The following is a 16186-nucleotide window of genomic DNA, read 5'->3' on the forward strand; positions in this document are numbered from 1 at the left end:
GCTCCTCCCTGGCGCAGGCTTTGCACGGGGCTGGAGACACGGAGAAGGAGCCTGCGAGGAGCTGGTGCTCCCCAGTCCCCCGACCTCTCCTGGGGACCCCGAAGCTGGAGCTGGCTCGGCTGGGAGCACCGCGAGCCCTTGTGCCAGCACCAGGTCCCACACTGACCCCGATCATTGTGGGGCTGGCACGGACCAGGGAGCGATCCCAAGGGCACGTTTGGTGTTTGGGGCCAGCATGGCGCAGCCGTGACCAGCCGTGGTGTGCTGGTGCCATGGTGCAAGGAGAGGGGCTTCAGGGGGAGCTGAAACCCGTGGGGAGCTCGCGGCGCCTCTGCGGACCCCGTTGGGATCCTGTGCCAGGACTGTGCTCAAACCGAGCTCCTGACGTCGTCCTTGGACCCGTCCCAAAACCTCCCAGTCGGGGCCGCGTGGAGCTCCGAGCCCCGGGCAGGAGCCCCCCGGGTGCTGCAGTGCCGCAGCCCCTGCCCGCTCTGCCCTGGCCTCCCGGCTGTGGGGCAGGGCTGGGGCTCCGTGCACACCCACCCCAGGTGCTGTGGGGGCTGCCGGGGATCTCCAGGGGTCCTGGGCAGGTTTCACAGCCTCCTGCTCCCCGGCCTCGCCGTGCTGGAGCCGGCCACGGTGCCCCGAGCCCCCTCTCCATGCCCAGTTTGGGTCCGTGCCGGGGACGTGGGCCTGCAGGGGGGTGGCTCAGAGCAGGGAGCTGCTTCTGGGCACTGACCCTGGGGCACGGCACGTGCCCCCCCACAGGCTTGGACCCCGCTGTGCAGCCCCATTTGGCCCGTGCCGGGTGGCACCGGCGGTGCCGCGGGCACCAAACGCAGCGCCCCTGCCACGGGCAGCCCCTGGGCAGGAATGCGGCCGGGGCCGGGCGAGTGCAGCTGGATGTCGGAGCTGTCTGGCTGCCAGCTCCCATCCCCTCCCCGGCCTCTCCCTCGCCGCCCCCCCGCCGGCCTCTCCGCCTTCCCCGCTCCCCCCTCCGCGGCCTCTTCCTGCCTTGGCCGCGGCCGAGATCTTCTGGGGCTCAGGTGAAACGCTCCCCACCGCCGCGGGACGCAACGGGCCCCGCGCAGCCCTGGCCCCCGACACCGCCTCTCCGGGCACGGGCACGTCCCCGGCCGTGCCGCGGCGCTGGGCGCACGGAGCCGGTTCCTTTCCTAGGGCAGAGCCCGGGGGGGGACCAGGGGAGGGGCCCCCAAAGCGCTGCGGGTGGTGGGGAAGAGCAGGCGGTTGCCTGCTTGCTGGTTCTTGCGCCCTGCCCGTGTCCCTTGGGGGCTGTGGGGGCCACACGGCCCTGAGTGGGGTGTGCAGGGGGTGCAGGAGCCCCCAGCCCCACACGTGCAGGGCTCTGGCAGGTTGTGGGGGCTGGTGCTGCAAGGCGCACGGGGCTGCGTTGCCAGGCCGAGGTGCCCAGCCCCATGGCTGTGTGCTCAGCCCCATGGCGAGGGCTGGCCCCAAGCCCTGGCAGAGGTCACGCTCGCCCCTCGAGCCCCCCAAGGGCATGGGGAGTCGTGGCGGATCCCAGCCGGGCCCCCCAGGAGGAACTGGGTTCGTTCAAGCGAAGCAAGGCTGGAGCGAGGTGCCCCGCGTGCCCATGGCACCCATGGGTGCCAGCGAGCCCAGCAGCAGGCAGGAGCGGAGCCGTGAGCAGGCGCCCGGTCTGCGCGGCCCCGGGGCCGGCGGCGTAACCGTCCTCTCTGTCTCCGGCTCGCAGGGGGAAGAGGAGCCCGAGGAGAACCCGAGCAAGGAGGAGAAGCAGGATCCGGGGACGCCCATGAGGAAAGCCGGGCGGCCCGGGCGGAAGCGCAAGCATGCCCAGGTGAGCGCGCGGGGGCGAGGCGGGGGCAGCGGGCGGCCCCCCCCGTGGGCAGCCCCCCGTGGGCGAGCTGCGCTGGCCCTGGGACTACGGCTCCCGGCGTGCCGCGGGCCTGGCCCGCCTCCCTGCGCCAGCAGCCAGGAGGAAAGTCCGAGAGCGGCGCAGCGGCCGGAGGGAAGCGTGTCCCCCCCCCCGGTGCCTTCCCCTCCCCGCGGCCCCCGCCAGCTCCTCCTGCCCTGGCAGCGCTCGGGGTCCGGCACGGCTGCGGTCGAGGCCCCGCGGTGCACTTGTCCCCGTGCTCCCCCCCCGCCAGCTCCCGGTGCCGAGCAGCTCTGGGATGGCCCCTGGGGCTCGCTGCAGCAGCTGCAATAACAAGGGGGACGTGGCCGCGCGGAGCCGAGCTCCCTGCTGGCTGCCCCGGCTCCCACGGCGTGGGCGATGCCCCTGCCACCACCCCGCACGTCCCAACCCCGCTGCAGCCCCTGTCCTGGTGCCTGCAGCTCGCGGGTTTGTGGCTCAGCACACTCCAAGCTGAGCAGTGCTGCCGGGTGGGATCGTGCCGTGCCGCGTGCCGACGTGCTGCACCCTGCCATGCCGGGCAGGGCTGTCCCCATGTCCCTGCTGGTGCCGTCCCTGCGCTCCTGCCCAGGCAGGCAGTCCAAATGCCTGCCCCATGGGAGCGGCCTCGCGGCGCTGCTCGCGCAGGGGAAGGCTCAGGGGTGGTGCCGCAGGGGTGGAGGGGCCCAGGCAGCTGCAGGCCCTGGTGGGGCGCCGGGTTTGGGCCCCCTGATGCAGCAGGACCCGTGGAAGTGGTGGCTCTGTCCCCACGAGCGGTGGCACAGGGACACGTGGGCACGTGCGGTGCCGGTGGGCACGGCTGCGGAGCGCGCGGTGGCAGATGCAGTGCTGGGGAGGGAAGGGACTGGGAGAGCTGTGCCAGTCACCGGGTGCCTGCCACTCTGGTTCAGTGCCTGGGGTGGGGGCAGGCGCTCCCCGGGGTGCCACAACCCCACCGGGAAGGCACACGGACCCCCGGGCGTGGGGCTGGTGGTGAGGGGCTCTGGGGAGCCGCCGCAGAGCGCACGCATGGCTGCGGTGGGGAGCGTTGGCACCGTCCGTGCCTCGTGGCACCAGCAGGGCTGGGTGCTCAGCCTGCGTGGGCAGCGCCCCGTCCCTGTCCCCGCGCCCCCACGGGAGCTGGGGGGGGGGGACAGAGCCCCTGTCGGGCCGCCCGTGGCTGGAAACCAGCAGTCTTATGGGGAGCACATGGAGACGCGCAGGGCCAGGGAGCGTTTGGTGCTGAAAGAAGTTTTTTTTGCAAAGGTTTGCGGCTGTGGAAAGTTTTTGCTCTGTGCTCGGACACGTCCAGGGTCTCCGTGGGGCTGCGCTGGCCTCGCCGGGTGGGACCATGTGTGGGGCAGGCGCGGCGCGAGGGGGGCAGCTATAAATACAGCGGGTGGGAGGTGAGCGCGGGGAGGGCGGGGAGCTGCTGCGGTGGAAGAACAATACTGGCACCGGGACAAACGGGGAGAAGTCGTCCAGGAACAGGCCGAGCCTGGAAACCGGCAGGGATCTGACCCTCGCAGGGGGCGACCCCCGGAGAGCCGCGGGACGAGAGGGTCCCCGCGCCCAGCCTGGGGCGCACAGGGGGGCAGCGGCAGCGCCGCGACACCGGGCACCTCCTGGTGCTTGGTGCTGGAGGTGGCACGAGCCTGCGGCCACCGCGGATCCGAGGGGGGTCCCCAGGCACCCGCACGCCCTGCCCGCTCCGTGCAGCCGGCGGCTCTGCAGCGAGTGGAGCTGGCAGAGCCCCGCGGCCCCGTGGCTGCCCGGGCAGTGCCAGGAGTGCGCCGCTGCGCTTGGGAAAGCCCCGTCCGGGTGTGGGCTGCTATAAATATCCTCCAGCTGGAGAGCCCCGCGGTGCCGGGAGCCGGTGAGGCCAGGCCGTGACCCGGGGAGCTGGACCCAGGTGGAGAGGAGCCAGCGCGCGGTGTTGGGGGGCGCAGGGAGCGGGGATTGAGCCTTGGGGGCTCACCGAGGGGTCCCAGCCCCGGGCTCACGGTGGGCAGAGGTTTTGCAGAAGGGTGCTGAGCACCCCCACGGCTGGTGCAGTGCTTCGGGACGCAGCAAATAAGGGGCCTGGTGGGGGTCCAGGCGCCGAGGGTTTGTGCTTTTTTGCCTTGCTCACCCCGGTGTGTCGGTGGGGCAGGGAGCTGTGCCCCGGCTCCCCAGCCCGGACAGGATTTAGGGGGGGGGGCGACGTGGGGCGCAGAGCAGGGAACCCGGCGGAGGCTGTCCGGGGAGGGGGCGGGAAGCCCTTCCTGCAGCTGTAACCGGACCTTTTGTTTTTCCAGGTGTTCGGAGGTATTTTTCCCGAGGGGTGACGTTGTCAGCCAGGTGAGCAGGGCCCGGGGCAGGGAGGCTCTGCCCCAGCACGCTGCTCCCAGCGGGACCATGCGGGCGGCCCCCCGCCTGGCTGGGGACCCTGCGGGGACCCAGCTGGGGCCCCTGTGACGCCCTGCGGGGACGAGACCCACGGGGTATCGGTGTGGGCAGCAGCTGGCAGGCCGTGCCGTGCCAGCCCCTGCTGTGCCGTGCCCTTCCGAGCTGTGCCGTGCCGTCCTGGGGGCCGCGAAGCCACCCTGAGCTGTGCCGTGCCGAGCGGTGCCACGCTGCGGATCTGAGTGTGCCCAGCGTGGGGGTGGCAGAGCGGTGCCATCCCCTGTCCCCCTGCCCGGACAGGGCCCCGGCACAGCCCCGGCACAGCCCGTGTGCCCCGGCAGCAGCGGGGCCACCCCGCTCCCGGCAGAGCAGCGTCCTTGGCGGGGGCCCAGCGGCTGCACGGAGGGGAGGGGAGCGCGGAGAAAGGCAGCGCTTGTTCCCAGGGCCAGCCGGCGTGGAGGAAGCGGGTGGGTGGGAAGGAAGGCAGTGCCGGCCCGGCCAGACCTTCCCCGGGGGACGGGGACGGGCGCCGGGGTGGATCCCCGACCCCTTCCCCTGCGCCTCCCCGGCACGGCGGCAGCGATGCTCGAGCGGCAGCACCGGGACGTGCCAGCGGCACGGGGGGCTTGGAGAGCCACGGGGCCCGTCCTGACCCAGGTAGGGCTGCAGGAGCGGGGCTGGGGCCGGGGCTGACCCCGAGGCAAACCCCCCCTGCAGGCACGGAGCGCCGCTGCCGTGCCACAGCGTGCTGGCTGCGTGCCGGCCGTGCCGCCTCTCCCACCCCCTGCACCCCTCCGAGGGACCCCGGACCCTTGCCAGCGCCTGGCTCGGTGTCACACACACACTGGGACAGGAGGAGGGGGCGTCAGGTCGTGCGGGGAGGGAGGGCATGGCCCCGACACCCAGCCCTGCCCGTGCCGTCACGTCCCGGCAGGCCCTCGTGCAAGGGAGGCCATGATGAAAAGGAGGCCGTCGTGCAAGGGAGGCCGTCGTGCAGGGGGACGTGGCGCCTGTCCCGCCCTGCGTGAAGCCCCCCGGCACCCCCCGGTGACGCGGCGGGGCCCTCCTGCCCTCCCTGCCTTCCTGGCATTGTCCGGCAGCCCCGCACGGCCCGCGGAGCCCCTGCCCGTGGCGGGTGCCGCGCTGGCGGGGGCCGGGGGCGGCGGGCGTGCGGTGACGCCAGCTTCCTGAGGCGGAGGCGGGCAGGGGGCGGCCGTGCCCGCGGGAAGGGCTGCGGGAAGGGCTGCAGCACGGCCGGGAAGGGGCTGCCAAGGGAGGAGCTGGAGCGGGGCCAGGGCTCCGGCGCGGCGCTGGAGGCGCGGGGAGCGGGGCGGCCGTGGCCGCGTGGGGAGGGGGGGGGCGGCCAGATCCCGTCCGGGGCGCAGCGGGGCCGTGCCGAGCCCCCCGCGGCCGTGCCTCCCGCCAGCCCGTGCCGCCGCCTAATCCAAACCACATTGGGTCGGCGCTTCCCGTTTCCTCCCCGGGAAGCGCACGCAGCCCCTCGCATTGTTTTCGGCACGGCAGCCAGGATGCGGCCCCGAGCGGGAGGCGAGAGCGGGGCTGGGGGCGCGCGGCACGGCGGGGACAGGGGGGCTGCGGACCCCCGGGGAGGGCAGCAGCCACCACGGCCGTGCAGGGAGCAGCTGCCTTGGCTCCTGCCGCAGGGCCTGCCACAAGGACGTGGGCCCTCAGCCCGTTCCCGTGCCCCCCCCTGCTCATCCCTCTGCATTCAGCCCCTTACAGCGAGCTCTGGGGCGCAGGGACGCGGTGCAGCTCCCAAACCCTGCTTTGATTCTCCCCTGAACCCCACTCCATCCCTTTTCTGCGCCCTCTCTGCCCCCCAGCAGCTCCGAGCCCCCCAGCCTCTCCAAGCCGTAGTGGTTCAAGCACCAGCAGTGTGAGGGTGGCAGGGGGACACGGGGGGGGGAGCGTGAGCGTGCGCCGCACAATCACTTCCAGACCCTGCATGAGGCTCGTGTGCAGGCACCGACCCCTCGCGGCTCCCCCTGCTCCCCGGCGTCTCTCCGTGGACGTGGCCGCATCCAGCCCCGTGGAGGTGCCCGGGGCCCAGCACCATGCTGCTGGCACACCTTGGCGTCTCCACAGCCCTGTCACTGCAGTCCTGCGGGTCCCAGGGAGCCTGCGCGGTGGCTCGGCGAGGTTTGTCCTTCAGCCTCGTCCTGCTGTGCTCGCCCTTGCTCTTGTCCGGGCTCTCCTGCGGCACAGCTCAGCCAGCCACCTCCGCCCTGCCGGTGGCACGGGCTTTCGGCCACCCTGGGGACTGGGCTGTGCCGGGACCAGTGGCCGTTTGGCACGTGGAGAGGCTGCGTGGTGTCCCCAGGGCTGGCGGCGGTGGCTCGTGTGTCCCTGGTGCACGGGCACGCGGTGTCCTCGTGCCCCAGTACAAGTGCTGTGGTTGCTCCAGGGCTTGCCGCGTCCCTGGGAGCGGTGGGAGCGGGACCAGCCTGGCCCCAGCTCCCCCCCCCCGGCACCATCACTGCACCGGGGGCCGTGCAGCACAGCACAGCAGGGAGGCCCCGGGGAGCGCTGGCTGCCCTGCATCCCCCAGCCCATTGCTGGCACTGCTGGCTCTGCGAGACCCCACCAGGGTCCCCCCGGCACCCTGCGGCTGCGCCCCCCCCTGCTTCCCCAGCCCCGTTCCTCCCCCTGCGGGTTGCCGCGGGCTCGTCCCCTCCTTCCCGGCTCCGCTGGCAGGCTGTGCGCAGCTGCCTCCCCGCCTGCCCCCGTCCTTCCCCGCCACCCTCTCCGGCCCTGCTGCCTGCACCGGGGCCGGGGCCGGCGGCGAGCGGCTGAGCGAGCGGAGGAAGTGACTGCGGCAGCGGGGCCGGCGGCCGGGCGAGCAGGAAGCGCCCGCCGTGGGGACGCCGCAGCGAGCAGCCAGCGCGGCGAGGAGGCGCCTGCGCGCGGGCGGCCGGACGGGGGTCTGGGGTCTGCACGGCCCTCGGCAGGGGATGCATGATGGTAAGCGGCATGCGGACCCCCTCGCCCACCTCCCCACCCCCCTCCCCAAACCGGCAGGCCTGGGGAAGACTGGGTGGGGGGGGGGGGGGTTCCTGCGCCCTGGGGGTGGCTGGGCCGCGGAGCTGCGCTGCGGGCGAGCGGGCGGCAGCAGCAGTGCAAACGTGGGGTGTGTGGGAGAGCAAAGGGCCCTCCGTCACCTGCCGGCCCCCCTCGTGCCCCTTCTAGGATTGGGGTCTCACCCTGCACCTCGTCCGAGGCGCCCCCCCCCCCCCACTGGGGGGCAGGGGAAGGGCGCGCGGCACAGCCCGGGCACCGTGCTCACGCCAAGGCTGGCTGGCAGCTCGGCATTTGCTTCCTCGCCGCCTGGCTCCTCGCCACCGAACGGTGCATCCTGGGACGTGTAGTTCGTGGGGCAGGGGGAGGACGGTGCCTGCCGCCAGCTCCCCGCTGCGCCACACGGGCCCCGGAGCACGCCGCCCCCCCCCCCCGGCACCGCGGGGGACCCTGAGCTGGGCGCTGGCAGCGGAGCGGGGAAGGTGAGGGCGCACCGCCCGCCCCCCAGCACTTCCTGGCGTCCCCGCCGCAGAAGCGGGGGGCTCTGCCCCGGTAGGGCTGGGCCACGAGCAGGCCTGGGGCCTCCTGCTCTGTCCCAGGGCTGCAGCAAAACCGCCGCGGCCCCGGGCCTCCTGCAGAGCTGGCGCTGCGGTGAGGGAGGCGAGCGCGAGGGCGCGGGGTGCACGGGCTCACGGAGGCGAGCGTGGAGCACAGGAAACAGCCGGGTGCCACCGCCTCGGCGCGGGGAGGCAGCGGCAGCACCCGCGGGTGTCAGCCCTCGGGGAGTTCGGCCGCCTCTGTCCCAGGGCTGGCACAGCCGGGGTGACACCGGGGTTGGCACCGCCGGCAGCGCACGGGGAGGCCGGTGCCAGGCCCCTCGCGAGGGCCCAGCTGTGGCTTGCGCCGGCCCCGCTGCTCAGAGCCGAGTCCCACGGTGGCACGGAGCGAGGCTGCGCCCACGGGACAGGGCTGAGCCCGTGAGCACGGTGAGCCGGGGGGGGGCTGAGCCCACCGTGCCGCAGCCGAGCCGCGCACCCAGCTGGATGTCGCCGTGACGCAGCAGCACTTTCACTCTCCTTTGCCACGGAAACCGCCGAGCCGGGCTGGGTCCTTTCACTCTGACTCTGCTCCCACTGCCTCTGTCCACACGCCCTCGCCGCTGCGGCCGCTTCGCCCCCGGACCCTCAGGGACCAGCACAGCTGCCTCTGACCCCGCGGCCTCGCTCGCCGCTTGCACGCGCGTCCTGGCCGGCTTCGGCCCCACCATCTCCCGCGCTCGTGCCGCTGCCGTCTCCATCTGCCGCTCGGGCTCACACGCAAGAGCAGCGTCCCCACGAGTGCCGGCACAGACAGTCCTCCCCCGAGTCTCACACCCACGCACGCCCACCGGTCTGTCGCTGCACGCGCGAGCCGGGACCGGCTGCACACTTCCTGCGGCCCCCGGCACCGCCTGCCACGCGCGCACACCCGCCCCGAGGTGTTGGCACCGTCAGGCTGACACACCAGCGCGTGTCGCAGGCTCCGGCTGTGCCTGTCACTCTTCCCTGCTCACACACACACGCTGTGGGCCTTGTCCCCGTGTCACATGTGCACACGCATGTGCACACAGGGTTGTGGCAGGGCCTGGCCCTGCCTGGCACACGGGCACGCTCAAAAACGCGGCGTGGTCCCTGCATGTGGAGCGCACGCACACGTGGCGCGGTCTCCAGCTCTGCCTGTGGGGCACGTACACGTACGGACACCCACACGCACACGTCACGGGTGGTTTCGGGCTCATGCACACACACACACGCAGTTGTCACACGCCCCGTCTCTTCCTGTCACATGCACACACGCACACCACGGTGCCCGGCTCCGCCTGTCATGCGCGCGCGCACGCACGCACACTTGTGCTGTGGGCCCTGGTTCCACGTGTCCCTTGCACAAGCACGTGCACGTAGCACTGTCCCCAGCCCCGCTGCGACAGGGTGGGCAGGAGAGGGGTGGCTGGTCCTGGCCGGGTGCCATCCCACTGTGTCCTGGTCCCTGGGGCGTCACGGTCGTGTGTCTGCATCCTGAGGGCACCTTGATCCTCCAGGATCTCCTGCCCCTGCAGATGTCACCGCTGTGTGTCCTGGTGCTCACGGTGCCGTGGCAGCATGTCCTGGGCCTGAGGGTGCCAGGCAATGTGACCTGCCCCTAAGGGAGTCCCAGCCACACGGCCTGTCCTGATGGTGGCACGGCAGTCCGTCCGTCTTGGTCTTGAGGGTACTGCGGCAGCACGTCGCGGTGCTGAGGGTGTTGTCACGATGTGTGCAGGTCCTGAGGGTGTCGGAGCATCGTGGCCTCATCCAGGTGGTTTGGTGGCATTACGTCCCGGGCCTCAGGGTGTTTTGGCTTTCTGTTGTGGCCCCGAGGGCCTCAGGGCTGTGTGACCTGGTCCTGGGGGTGATGTGGCAGGTTGTCCTTGTCACGAGGGTCATGTTGCTCTGTGACCTGTCCACCTGGTGCCATACCCGTGTGTCTGCGTCCCGAGGGAGCCATAGCATTATGTCCAGTGTCTGAGGGCGCCATGGGCTCGTGCCCTGAGCCTGTGTGCTCGTCCCAGTGTGTCCTGGTCATGCCCACGTGTCCTGGACCTGAGGCATCCTGGCAGTCAGTCCTGGTCCCGGGTCCAAGCATCTGCCGTGTTGTTGTGCCTGGCCCTGGGGGTGTTGTGGAGCACATCCTGGTCCCAAGGTTGTCACTGCAAAGTGGCTTCCATCCAAGGGATTCGTGGCAGTGTGTTCTGGCCTCACGATGCCACCGCAGTGTCCTAGTCCTGGGTGTCGTGGTCATGTCCTCGTCCTGAGGGTCCCCTGGGAGCGTATTCTGGTCCTGAGGGTGCCATGGCTGCGTGTCCTTGTCCTGCAAGGGTCATGGCTGTGTCATACTCCTGCGGGTGTCACACCCAGGTCCCCTTCTCCTGAGTGTATCATGACAGCGGATCCTGGTCCTGAGCATGTTAAGGTGCTGTGTCCTGATTCTGAGGGTGCCACAGCTGTCTGTCCTGGTGCCAAGGGTGTCGTGTCCCTGTGTCACAGCCCTGCAGGTGTCAGTGTCCGTGTGTCCGGGTCCTGAGGTGGCCATGGCTGTGTCCTGATCCTGAGGGTGCCTGGGCAGTGTATCCGGGTCCTGACGGTGTCACAGACTTTTCTCTTGGTCATGGCCACCTGTCCAGGTCCAGAGGGTGACACTAAAGCGTGTCCTTGTCCTGACCGTGTCATGACATCGTGTCCTTGTCCATGGGGTTGTTGTGGCAGTGTTCCCAGACCTCGGTGGTGTCACGTTGGTGTGTCCTCTTCCTGTCAGGGCATCATACCCAGGTCCTCGTGGTATCAGAGGTTTTTGCCTTTGTCCTCACGGTGTCCTGGCGTTCTGTCCCAGTCCTGAGGGTGCCATGGCCACGTCTCCTGGTCCTGATGGTGTCACGGCAGCATGTCCTCGTCCTCACGGTGACACATCTTTGTTTTCTGGTCCTGAGGGTGCCATAGCAGTGTTTCCTGGTCCTGATGTTCCTGTGGCAGTGGGCCCTGGTCCTCAGGGTGTCCTGGCAGTGTATTAAGGTCCCCATCCTGTCACATCCTTTTCTGTTTGTGCTGAGGGTGTGCCCTGGTCCTGATGGTGCCACGACAGCGTGTCCTCCTCCTGGAGGTGTCGTTGCAGAGTGTCCTGCTGCTGGGGGTGCCACGTCCTTCTGTCTGTCTTGGTGCTGAGGGTACCGTGGCACCATGCCCTGGTCCTGAGGCTGCCGTGGTGCTGGGGCTAATGCCTGCAGGCAGCTCAGCACCGTGCCGCCACCTGCTCACCCTACCACCGCCACCAGCGGAAAGGAAAAGTAAAAGCAAGAAATCCTGTGAGCCAGGTAGAAATTCTTTAATAAATGAAGGAGTTGGGGTCGTCTGCCTGGCGGTGCCCCCCCGGGCTGCTGTGTGAGGAACAGGGGCGGCCTCGGCCCTGTGCCAGCGCTGGTCAGCCCCGGCTAAAGTCCGTGTGCTGCCGGCATCGCCGGGGGCATGGATCCGAAACACGGCTCCTTGTGAGCTGCTGTGAAGAGAATTAACTCCATCCCAGCCAGAGACAGACGTCCTCACATTGCCCTAGCTGTGGGTCCTGGTCCTGGTGGCACCACGGCAGTGTCCCCTGCTCCTCATGGTGCCACCAAAGTGTGTCCTGGTGCTGCACGTGTCATGGCCACATGTCCTGACCCTGGTGGTGTCACGGCAAGGTGACATGCTACTGAAGGTGCCATGGCTGGGTGTCCTGCATGGTGTCACGGCACCGAGTCCTGGTTCTGGGGGTGCCGTGGTGGTGTGCCTTTCCCCTCAGGGTGCCCTGGCCGTGTGTCACTGCCCTGAGGCTGTCATCATATCGTGTCCTTATCTCAATGGTTCCATGGCACCGTGTCGTCCTGAGGGTGCCGTGGCAGCGTGTCCTGATCTGTGGGTGTCACGGTGCTGTGTCCTGTTCGTGAGGTTGTCATGTCATGGTGTTATGCTCCCGAGGTTGTCGTGGCCTCTTATTCTGCTCCCAAGCCTGTCATGGCAGCGTGCTGAGAGTGCCATCAGTGTCCCGGTGTCTGGAGGGTGCCATTGCAGCGTGTCCTGCGTGTGTCATGTTCGTGTGTCCTGGGTCTGGGGGTGTCACATCTCCGTGTCCAGGTCCTGACAGTGCTGTGGCTTCGTGCCCTGCTCACAAGGATGTCACAGCAGCGTGCTGTGGTTCCGAGGGTGCCGTGTGTGTCATTGTCCTGAGGGCACGGCAGCGTGTCCTAGTCCTGCAGGTGTCACGGTGCTGTGCCATGGTCCTGAGAGTGACACTGAGGCATGGCCTGGCCCTGTGGGTGCCTCCACCTTGTGTCCTGGTCCTAAGCGTGTCCTAGTGCTGAGGGTGCAATGGCACCGTGTCCTGGTGCTGAGGGTGTCACCGTGTTTTGGCAATGTCCCATGGCAGCACGTCTGGGTCCTAACAGTGTCATGGCGTTGGGTTCTGGGCCTGCAAGTGCCAGGGCTGTGTGTCCTTGTCCCAGGGGTGTCACAGCACTTAGTGCTGGTCCTGAGTGTGCCATGGCATTGTGTCGTGGTCCTGAGAGCGTCATGGTGTTGTGTCCTTGTCATGAGGGTGCTGGGGACATGTGTCCTGATCCTCAGGGCATCATGGCCTAGTCATGGCCCCGAGCGTGTGCAGCCTCCTTGTCCTGGGCCTGCGTGTGTCACGGTGGCTTGTCCTGGTCCTGAGGGCATCAGGACAGTGTGTCCTGGTCCTGAGGGTGCCGTGGCCTTGTGTCCTGGTCCTGATGGAGCCACGGCACCATGACCTGGTGTGTCAGGGACCTGGAGGTGCCAAGGCATTGTTGCCTTGTCCTCAGGGTGCAGTGCTGTCCTGTCTTGGTCCCAGTTGTGTCACGGCCTGTGTCCTGATCCTGGGGTTGCCATGACATTGCTCCCTTGTCCTGACAGCGCTACGGATCTGTGCTCTGGTCCTGAGTGTCCCACAGCCCTGTGTCCTTGTCCTGAGGGTGTCGTGGCCTTGTGTCCTGGTCCTAAGGTCCCTGTGCCAGTTTGTCCCAGTCCTGAGGGGCACTGTTTTCATGGCACTGTTTGCTGGCCCTGAGCGTGTCGTGACACTGTATCTTCGTCCTGACTGTGTCGTGTCTGTGGGTCCAGGTGCTGTGGGATCCATGGAAGTTTTTCCTGGTCCTAAGGATGTCACAGATATGCCTCCATGTCCTGAAGGTGTCGTGACAGCATGTCTGGGTGCTGAGGGAGCCAGAGCACTGTGTCCTCCTCCTGAGGATGTCATGGTGCTGTGTCCTGGGCCTGAAGGTGCCGAGGCATTGTCCTGGTCCTGAGGGTGTAGTGGCATCTTGTCCTGGTCCTGAGCATGCTGTGTGTCCTGGGCCTTGTGTCTTGTCCTCAGGTTGCCATGTCAGTGTCTCCTGGTCCTCAGTGTGTCACGGCAGCGTGTCCTGGTCCTGAGGGTGCCACGGTGTTGTGTCGTGGTCCTGATGCTGCCATGGGAGCTTGTTCGTGTCCTGAGGGTGTTGTAGCAGCATGGCCTAGTCCTGAAGTGTCACAGCAGCATGTCCTGGTCCTCAGGGTGCCGCGTCCCCGTGTCCTGGTCCTGACTGCATCAAGCCCACGTGTCCTGCATGGTCCTTGGGGTGTCACGGCAGTGTATCCAGGACCTCGTGGTGCCACGTGCCTTTTTCTTGCTTTTGAGGGTTTCATGGCATTGTGTCCTGCTCCTGAGAGTGCGATGGTCCCGAGGGTGTCGTGTCCACGTGTCCTGGTCCTGAGGGTGTCACAGCTTTGTGTCTTGGCCTTCACAGTGTCCAGTCTGTGTGGTGGTCCCGAGGTGGTCCATGGCAGTGTGGCTGCACGTCCTGGTTATCGGGCTGGCTGCAGCAGCACCTCCTGCTCCTGTGGTGCTGTTTTAGCCCCATCCCGCTCCTGGGGTGCGCCGTCAGTCCCTGCAGCCTTGCGTGCCCGATTTCCCGGAGCTGGAACTTGGTCTTCCCATCACAAGCGGCCATCGGGCCCCAGGTCTCTGGGGTCGTGGGCCATGCTCCCACGAGCACCCCACCTGCCATGCTGCCTGTGGAAATGGGGAGGATTCGGGGGACAGGGAGCGATGGGGCCAGCATCCCCAGGGGGAGCCCGGTGCTCGCGTCCCCGCGCCCGTCACAGATCGTGTCCCTCTCCTTCTTGGCAGGTGGAAAGCAGTGACACCCCCAAAGACATCGCGGCCGTCCCCAAGTGCCCCCCGCCCTGCCCGGAGGCCAGCCCCGCCGAGCCGCTGCCCAACGGGGACCTGGAGGCGGACGGAGCCCAGTGGAAGGGCGCCGAGGAGGGCGGCACGAGCCCCAAGGGCGGGCGCCCCGAGGAGGACGAGACGGAGAGCCTGCCGGATGGCGAGACGGGCCGGGCGCTGGAGAACGGCCGCTGCACCCCCAAGGAGGGCCTGGACGCCCCGGCCGATGAGGGTGAGCTGGCCCCTTCCGACCCCCAGAAGAAACGCGGGAGGAGGAAACTCCTGGAGGCCGCAGAGAAAAGTAAGACCTGAGCGTTCAGGGCCGGCCGCCGCGGGGTGTGGGCGCACGGGGTCCCGCTGTGCCCACACGGACCCCCCGACCCTGCCCGGCATGTCCTGGGGGGGGACAGCGGCCGCCACGGCTGGGCGGAGGAGGAGGAGGAGGAGGAGGAGAAAGATGAGGAGGGGGAGGAGGAGGAGGAGGAGGAGGAAGAGAGGGAGGAGAAAGAAAGAAGAGGAGGAAGAGGAAGGGGAAGGATGAAGAGGAGAAGAGGAGGAAGAGGAGGAAGAAGAAGATGAGGAGGAGGGGGAGGAAGAGAAGGAGGAGAGAGAGGAGAAAGAAGAGGAAGAAGAGGAAGGATGAGGAGGAGAAGGATGATGAGGAGGAGGATGAGAAAGATGAGGAGGAGGAGGAAGAGAAGGATGAGGGAGAGAAGGAAGGGGAGGAAGAGAGGGAGGAGAAAGAAGAGGAGAAAGAGGAAGGGGGAGGATGAAGAGGAAGAGAAGAGGAGGAAGAGGAGGAGGAAGAAAACGAGGAAGAGGAGGAACAGGAAGAGGAGGAGGAGGAAGAGGAGGAGGAGGGGGCAGAGGAGGAGGAGCAGATAGAGGAAGAGAAGGAGGAGGAAGAGGAGGAAGAGGGGGAGGAAAACAAAAAGAAAGAGGAAGAGTAGGAGGAGAAAGGAGGAGGAGGAAGAGGATGACGAAAAGGAAGAGGAGGAGGATGAAGAGGAAGGAGGGAGGAGGACAAGCAAGGGGAAGGGGGAGAGGAGGAGGAAGAAGAAGGTTCGGAGAGGAAGAGGAGGATGAGAAGGAGGACAAGGAGGAGGAAGGCAGGGAGGAGAAAGAGCAGGAAGAGGTAGAGGAGAAGGAGGAGGAGGAGGAAGAGAAGAAGGAGGAGAAGGAAGAGAGGAAGGAGGAGAAGGAGCAGAAGGAGGACGAGGAGGAGGAGGAGGAGGAAGGGCTCCGTGCCACGTGGGCTGTGGGGTGGGGGGCTGCTGGTCAGACCGGGGGCTGCCTCCCCTCCTCCTCCTCCTCCCCTCGGTGCGCAGGGTGGGCAGGGCAGGAGCTGTGTCCTGCTGCGGGTCCCCCGGTGCCGCTGTGCCCCCGCCTGCATGCGAGCCTGCCCGGCACGTGCCACGGCCGCCGGTGCTCGTGCAGCTTTGCATGGCAGCCCTGCATGCGCCACGGCGTGGTGTGCTGGGGGGCCACGCTGCTGGGGAAAGGGGGGGACAGCAGCACCCAGGGGTGCCCCCAGCCTCAATCTCTGCCCTGCTTGAGCACCTCCCTGCCCGCTGTGCCCGCTGCCTGCCGTGTCCAGCCCCACGCTGCCGTGCCGTGCCCGTGTGCTGCCCGGGCAGGATGCGGCGCCGCCGGCACGAGCTGGCACGCCGCCTGCGGGGCCCCACGGGGACCGGCCCTGCCCGGGGCTGCTCCGGTTCTGGAGCTGGCTCCGGGCCCCGGCAGCGCTGCTTCGCCCCAGGGAGGCTTCTCCCCTCCTCTCCGTGTCTGGTTACAGGAGGGAGCGGCACCGCTTGCCCCGGCAGCAGAGCTGTGCCTGGCTCCATCCGTCCCATGGGGAAGGGCCTGATAACGGGGTGGAGAGGTGGGACGGGATGCACCGACCCCACATCTGCTGTGCGGAGGGACAGGGTTAGAGTTGGGCACTGCTGTCCCAGGGGGGTGGCAGCGCCGGGGCACGGAGCTGGTGGGTGAGGATGAGCGCGGCAGGGCCGGGGACGGAGCTGAGCGAGGCAGATGATGCTGCAGTCACGAGGCCCAGAGCAGCCATCTGAGGGAGAGGAGCAGCCGGGCTGCTGGTGGAGC

General features: G+C 68.8%; 1 protein-coding gene across 2 annotated transcripts in view; it reads left to right on the top strand.

The window, feature by feature from the left end:
• Positions 1–16186, top strand: part of DNMT3A (DNA methyltransferase 3 alpha) — a 43242-nt gene that overhangs the window by 11419 nt on the left and 15637 nt on the right. The window contains exons 3-4 of one of the 2 annotated variants that reach the window (XM_084516037.1): positions 1733–1837; positions 14045–14384. In XM_084516037.1, the coding sequence (XP_084372163.1) occupies positions 1733–1837; positions 14045–14384 (445 nt within the window). The remainder of the gene's footprint in view (positions 1–1732; positions 1838–14044; positions 14385–16186) is intronic. The other variant, XM_084516038.1, reaches the window with a different exon arrangement.

The sequence above is a fragment of the Aythya ferina genome, assembly GCF_964211825.1.
Source record: "Aythya ferina genome assembly, chromosome: 3".
Classification (NCBI taxonomy): Eukaryota; Metazoa; Chordata; class Aves; order Anseriformes; family Anatidae; genus Aythya; species Aythya ferina.